General features: G+C 42.5%; 1 protein-coding gene across 1 annotated transcript; it reads left to right on the plus strand.

Annotated features, from left to right (window-relative positions):
- Nucleotides 1–3,091: 3,091 nt before the first annotated feature.
- hoxb1a (homeobox B1a) lies at nt 3,092–7,506 on the plus strand. The gene is made up of 2 exons (XM_042393094.1): nt 3,092–3,958; nt 5,872–7,506. Exons 1-2 carry the CDS (start codon nt 3,100–3,102, stop codon nt 6,246–6,248), a joined length of 1,236 nt encoding a protein of 411 aa, XP_042249028.1. The 5' UTR covers nt 3,092–3,099; the 3' UTR covers nt 6,249–7,506.
- Nucleotides 7,507–7,963: the final 457 nt, after the last annotated feature.

The following is a 7,963-nucleotide window of genomic DNA, read 5'->3' on the forward strand; positions in this document are numbered from 1 at the left end:
TCATGAGCAAACATTTGATATATAGAGATTTTGCCCTTTTGATAAGAAACAAAGAAAGATGCTTTTAAAAAAAACATGTCTACATACTTGAACAATTCAAGGATAAAATATAAGATAAATCCTCTCCAAAAAATACACTTCAACAAAAACTCTTTCCTTTGTAAAAAAAAAAGATCAGTCCTGTGCACAGTTGTAGGCCATTGTTTTACACACACTCACAGAAAGAACATTGTGTTGTCGTCAAGGCGATCCCGGTTTCCTGTCCTGCTGTACCGGCAGGGCTTGGCCCACCAGAAGGCCTCCTGTCTGCCTTAACCTCATTTCTGTAACAGATCAGCTCATTCATTCAATTAGCAAACACACATGCTCAAACGTGCACTCAAACGTGCACTCGCACATGCACGTTCAGCTTTCATCAGAAATCTATGGCCTCCCAATCCAATTGTTGAAAAGTAAACTGATTCCCAAAAGTCCCTGCGATGTCTGTGACGCTCTCCATACGATCGATAGAAACCTTTTGATCCGTAGAAAGATTTCCTCCATTCCTGTGAGGAAAATGTGCAAAGAGGAGATAAAGTCAAATCAATAATCTTTAAAGTGGGGATCAGAGTTAGTGGACGGGACTGGATGGAGAAATGGGAATGGTTGATCAGAGCTGATGGGAAATTGCTACAGAGGAGAGCGTCTTTAAACAGAAGCGGTAGATGAACCTGCAGTGTTTTATGTGTTTGGCTGCTGAGTGTTCTGTAGACACTCTGTCAGTGCTGGATGTTACAGTGGAGGACAGTCAATCACACACTGACCAATTTAAATGTCAGAGCTGAACAGCTGGCACTCAGCACAGTATTAGACTCAACAAAAGTACATGTTCACAATAGATTTATAGTCTCAGTGTTGAGAAATGATTTCTCTCAAACACTGGCGGTGTTGGTTTGAACACAGAAGTTTTTATACACTTGTATTTCCGAGCCTTTGGTAAACCAAACCTAAGGTTACAGAAAGCCCAGCACTAATTTAAACTCTCTACATAACTACTGAGTAATCCCAGTCTGACCATGTGCTAGGGACAGGGCCAGAAACTTCAAAACACACCCCACATGACATATTACAACTGTCTGGTGAAAACTGCTTTGGTTCTTCTGGTTCTTTTGGCACCACCGATCCTCTTAACCTTGTATTTTTTTCACTTGGCCCTGGTCTGAGTTGCAAGTGTGAAACCAAAGTGTGGAAGTAGTGTAGCTTAATAGTGTGCTGTATGTGTAAATGTGTAAGTGTAATAAAGAGACTTTATAGAGTGTAATGATTCTGGTTTATTACTAACTTGGGTCATATTTTCATAGTTCTGGCCACCATTCTGCTTGGTAAAAATAACACAGCACTTATCAGGTAACTTACTATAAGGACTGCAGTGACATTAATAAAAAGGAATTTGAATCACAAAATAGAATCAGAAAACAAACAGATTAGCCAAACTTGCATATTTGAGACAGAAAACGAAGGTGAAATGTAAAATTATAATCCAGACTGCTTGTTCTACACATTCAACCCAGTTTTACAGAGCCACCGCCTGTCTTCAACTTTGATCTTTTTGTGCACATGCTAGAGATGATATTCAACATTTCAGGTGCGCTACCTTTAACTTTCCCCTCCACATAAAACGGTTTCGATACTGCATACTTGTTTAAAACCTGCCTGATTGCTTGTGTTTTTTTTTTTCCATTGTCACCCATATATTGGATAACACTCAAGCTTACACGTATAAACAGCATATACAGTATGTTCCACAGTTCTGACAATAAAACGTATCAGATATAAGGTCTCTACAGATCTGAGTCCTTTTCTCCAGGCCTTCTCAGTGCCTGTGTAGTTCACATTTTATCCTTAATTTAACTGACAAGAATCATTTCACCGTGTAGTAGCCCTGTTATGCTATTACAGCAGCAGTGGTAAGAATACTAGATAGTATTGGCAACTGTTGTGTGAATAAGCCTGACTCGACCTGTAGCAGCAGTATGTAGTAATAGTAGCTAGTAACAGAAGTATACCGTGGTACCACTGTACTGTACATGAGTTTCTATTCTTTCTCTGTTATTTCTCGGAGCATTTTGCAGGGAGGCCTGAGAGCAGCAGGCCGGCTCACAGCTCCTCCTTTATTCTCTGCTTCTCTCTTTGCTCTGACAGATCCGTGCTCATATCAGATTGATGGGCCGGTTTGATTGAAGTCTCTTTGTCGTGCTAATGTCACCGCGAGTGATGGATGAGGCGCGTGCGCCAATACAAACGCGCGCGCGCAAACTCCACTCCTAAACCGAAAGCTCCACCACCCCACCCCTCCCCTCCACACATACACACACACACACATACACACACACACACACACACACACAGTGGCTCTCTCGCTCCCGTGACCGGCTGACAAACTTCTGGCCTCCTGGTCACCATAGGCGACGTGACGACGAGCCACGTGACCCTAGAGGTAAGAAAAGAAGTGACATGGAAAAGAGAGAGAGAGAGGGAGAGAGAGAGAGAGAGAGACACGGAAAAAGGGGGGAAGCAGAGAATGTGAGGGGAGAAAGACAGAATGGAGGAAGACGGAGTGTAAATGTCTGGAGGTGAAAAGGTGACTCGACTCTTTTCTGTCCTCTCGCGTTGTTTTCCACCGTCACCGATGACTCTGGAAATCACAGGTTGAGTTGATCTATTGACAGCGCGAAGGCCTTCCGTTTACGCACACACACCGACACACATCACAGCAGAGCACATTATTCATGTGTGCTTCAGTTTTGGGGACGTGCAGCCTGCGCTTTCTTTTCCTTCACATTGGAAGTTTTTTTTTTTTCTTCTTCGCATTTTGCTGATAATTTCCCTTTTTACTTATTATCCCATTTGCATTTTTTCACAGTTTTTTTTGGAGGTTTCTGTTTTTATTTTGATTTTTTCGTTCTACATAGATCACAGTTTACTCTTAGAACACTTTTTTATATGCAGTTCTTTTTTTAAATTTTCTTTCATCTAATTTCCATTAACTTCGTTTGTGTGTGTTCCTGTTTCTGCTGATAATTATAAACTTTATTCAGTCCAGCCGTGCCTCCGGCCTGCATGGACACATCTAACATGAACTCCTTTGTGGAATACTCCATTTGTAACCGACCGGGGACCGGCGCTTACTCTGCGCCCAAATCTGGTTACCATCACCATCATCATCTGCATCACCATCACCATCCTCTGGATCAGCATCAGGGCTTCCCGGTGACATCCGGCACCTTCCACACGGGCCACAGCGGCTCCCCAGCTCCCATTAACGTGTCAAGAAGTGACACCAGCACCGGGGAAGCCAGTTACACCGGGGATGGGCGGCTGTACGTGGGCACCGGAGCACCAACGGGCGCTGGAGGAGCGCACGGGACCACAGGGTCGGCCCAGCATCATCAGCAACATCATCATCATCATGAACAGCAGACGCATAACAGTTACCATCACCATCCTCATATTCACCAAACTCAAAGCTTACAAAGCGGAATATTGTCTTCATATAGTAACGGGAATACCGGCAACACCGGGGCCTATGCGGCCCAGGCGTGCGCCACAAACTCGGAGTATGTTGCAGCGACGGGCCCTCACAACACCGTTCACCCTCAGTATTTCATGGAGGAGTCTGTGTCCTCCACCTACTATCATCAATCAACCTTCACCACCTCGGCCCCCACCGTCGGCCCCAGCTACGGGGCCCTGGCCGCGGCCTACTGCGGGCCTCAGGGCGCCCTAGCCGGGTCTCAGTACCCGCAGCAGCTTGGCGGGGGTCTGGACGCAGCGGGCTACCTGGGGCTTCCACAGGGGGGAGGTTACGGGGAGCTGCCGGTCTCCCAGGACCGAGAGAGGGAGGACGAGGAGGGCCAGCAGGCCGGGCAGGGGCAGACCTTCGACTGGATGAAGGTGAAGAGGAACCCGCCTAAAACAGGTGAGGGAGGGCTGGTGGTATTCCTGGAGATTATTTGTCCGTTTTGGTGACTTAAAGGTCATGCAGCATTATTAAGAGGTTGGCCCAGCAGCATTTAACTTTGATTTGTGAGGTTTCCAGCAGGAGGCTGAAGATGCGGAGTCATGCTTCTTTTACATTTATCACAGGAAGTATTGCAGCCAAAAGACTCAAAAGAAGTAGTTTATTTTAAGAATGATTGATTGTTTATGAATAGCTGAGATGAGGGAAAAAAGAGAAATATGTAGCCTGTATTCAGCAACAAACTTAAGAAAGAAAACTTAGGGCTATCAGGCTATAAAGACAAATGTTTTGATTAAAACGCGTTTTAAAGCGAATTTATCTTAACAGCACGAGCTCTGATAAATAACGACATTAATATTATACCATAAGAGTAAAATGTTGATTTTTTTATTTCCTGTCTTCTCCATGCAGGCCTCGTTTTCATTTTTCTCTGTTTGTAACCACAGATGTTGGACTTTTCTAATGTAAATTTGACCTCCCTGCTGTTCCTTCCTTCTCTTTTCGCTTGTCTTAATCACTCAGGTCTGGATTCGTTTTGCTCTAAACCGACCGAGAGTTTATAAGCAACAAATAGATGAATCATACAATTGATAATATATATATATATGTATGCTTGGTTTGAAATGTACCATTGATGTAGCCTTTTTTAAGGTGGCTGTCCAACATCAGGATAGGTCAGATATAAATAAAATAACTCGTTTATTATGACTCAGAATTTCATTTCATAACTTTCAACACCAACAAAACATTTTTTTGTCATGGAGTTAACATTTCTCCATGAGGGCTGATACTGTATCAAATATGCAGCATTTTAAAATTGTTGTTAAAACACATCTTTTGCTCCAGAAATAAAGAAAAAAATATTAAGCTTTTCATAATGGAAAGACCAAGACCAGCTCAACCTCTCAAGAGGAAAATCTGTCTTTTCTATCTTTTATTTATCTGGTTGTTTCGTAGTTTTAAACGATTGGACGAAGACATTTTTAAAGTGAAATACGTTTTATTTTTAATTATGACGTAGTGTTGCTGGTGTAGTTATTGTTCCGCATATGAAACGTGGGATTAAACATTTTCTCATTACAACGTAAATCTAACTCGTCTTTTAAATGTGAGGTATAAAATGAAGGCGTTTATGTGTTTTTAGGACTTGGTCAGTATGTAGTCATATCTCAGGAAAGATAGCAGGTCTGGTCTGGGTCAGCGAGGGCCCCCGACGTCTGATATGTTTCTCTTACCCTCTCCTACTCTCTTAATGGATATAGCAGACGGGTTACTTCGCCCTGGGAAGTCTGTCCTGCTCTGTTATCTTTTAAAGCAGCCTCCCCCCCCCTCCCTCCCTGCCCGCCCCCCAACCAACCCAAGCATCACACCCCCTAGTCTTATTTCTCCACCCGTCTGTGCACCAGCCTTTTCTTTTTTGTTGTTTCCTCTTAACTTCTGCTTTACTCTAAAATTCGGCCTCCCCCGTGGCTTGGAGAGAACTTTAATACAGATCATGAAACACATTTATTCCAGCCGGAGATCCACTGATTGAAACCAGAGCACATCATAGGCCCAATGAAACCTGCAGGCCACATTTAAATAGCCTGATTAGCACTCATAAAATAAATAAATATGATCATAAATACACATTAATAAATAAATCCATGAAGACTAAAAAAATGATCCTTAAGCAATTTCTGTTTCCTGATTTCCAATGAATGTGAAGAACAACAACATATTTAATGTATACACTCTGTGTTCTATTCATTAGCATAGAGGAAGATGTAACGTGCATTTTCAGTGATTAATAATATACACACATAATAGAACAAGTTCTTAAAACACATTTATAACAACTTTTGTGTCTCTTCTCTCTCTCCTCCACCCAGTCAAAGTGTCGGACTTCGGCCTCGCGGGCGCGCACAACAACGCCATGCGCACCAACTTCAGCACGCGGCAGCTGACGGAGCTGGAGAAGGAGTTCCACTTCAGCAAGTATCTAACGCGGGCGCGGCGCGTGGAGATCGCCGCCACGCTCGAGCTCAATGAGACGCAGGTGAAGATCTGGTTCCAGAACAGGCGCATGAAGCAGAAGAAGCGCGAGCGGGAGGGCGCCTCCGCCACGGCGCGCTCCTCTTCCTCCTCCTCCTCCTCCTCCGGTTCTTATGATACCGGTGCCGGCAGCGGTTTCAACAAGGAACTCGAGGACACCGACCACTCCTCCGCGTCCACGTCTCCAGGCGCGTCCCCGAGCTCTGAGACGTAGTAGAATATTGGTTCTCCAGAGCAGACGCTGTGATGCTGTGGAAAACAGGTGGCCTTCAGTTATGTACTAATGAGAGACAGAATACTTAATGCATTCCGTGTTGTGCGTTATACTACTTAGAGGAAAATCAACCCTCCAATCATCAGCCTCCCTCATCTACTTCTGCTCTGACTTCCTACATGTCCCAGAATTCCCTTTGACAACTCACACATTCAGCGTGTGGAGAGAAAAACTTACCTTGACCAAATCTCATCTATTGCTGCCTCTCTGGGCACTGACATTATTAGCCAGATGGTTTTTTTTTTATGGAGTGAAAATGATTTTTTTTTCTTTAAATATAACAACTGCAGTGATCTGGTTGGAAATCAAAGAGCATTAATGCTGGATACTAAAAAGAGACAGTTACCCCACTTTAGTGGATATTGTGACTGCACTATTGTAGTGACAGATTAGGGGACCTACTATGAGGAAACCAACACAAGCAAAATGATGCGATATGGTTGTTGGTGATGCAAAATGCCCCCAGTTTGAGGGAAATAATAGAAAATACAATAATGAAACAATAAACCTCCCTTCAATTATCTGGGATGGCAAGTAGGTACAGTAGGTTTCATCATACCTTCAAATTCTGCAAACTTAAGAAATTCCTTCCAAACCAAAACCACATTATTTCATGGAACCACACATTTCATGCTGTGGGCCAGAAACAAATCAGTTGCAGGTACCTTAATGCAGTGGTTTCCAAATGGGGTTCGGGACCCCATGTTGGGTCCTAAGATAAGTCTAAATGGTCATAAAATAATTAAAAGGACACACATTTTTCTCTGATGTTTCTATATTTTCCTGTCTTTGATACATATACTTCTCCAGACCTCTACAAACACAAGCCAAACAATGGTTGGTAGCCTGCTGGACTGTTTCTGACAGCGTGGATCACACCTCTTTGTTCTGTCCGAACAGGGAGAATCAATGACCCATGACACTTAAATTAGAGTCTCAGAAAGTGTTGTATTCTCATAGAAACTGGATGTAGTAGCTAAAATGTTTGGTCAATTATTCCTGGACATAAAACATTATTTTCAAGATGATCCCCTTAATGTGGAAGTTGGGGGCTACTTTTAAGTGTGAGATAATTGATGAATCCAGTCTCTGGTGTACAGGCTGATGATGATGATGATGATGATGATGATGATGATGAGATGCACTTTGGCATCTTTATATGATGTCTGAATTACAGGGTTTAACTGGTATTGGGTTATTTAAGGTGGATAATAGGTATTTTTTGCTGATATTTAGATTATTTTTCATATTTTTTAAATTTAGAAAAAAAACAAAAAAAACGCAAATGCCTGTATTTACTGTTTACAAAACTTGGGGATACATGACCAAGAGTTAATGTACAAAAAATGTTGAATTAATTATATAAAACATAACAAGCTGTAGTTCAACCTAAACCCACATACCAGTCTAACTAAATGAGCCTTATGATCAGAAATACAGGGAGCCTCTGGTGGCAAAAATACACTGTTGTCTTCATGGTTGTACATGTTTTTGTTTCACAAACCTTTATTATTATTTTTAATTTTTTTTTAATGTTTTACATTTTTTGTAAGTATGTTTCATCCCACTCAGCTCTAGTCTTTGCACTATGTGAGTAACATTTTAGACAGAGCTGATGGCCAGGGTGTTCCCCTTCACCTTTCATGAATGGTGAC

This window comes from Thunnus maccoyii, chromosome 18 (genome assembly GCF_910596095.1).
Source record: "Thunnus maccoyii chromosome 18, fThuMac1.1, whole genome shotgun sequence".
Lineage (NCBI taxonomy): Eukaryota > Metazoa > Chordata > Actinopteri > Scombriformes > Scombridae > Thunnus > Thunnus maccoyii.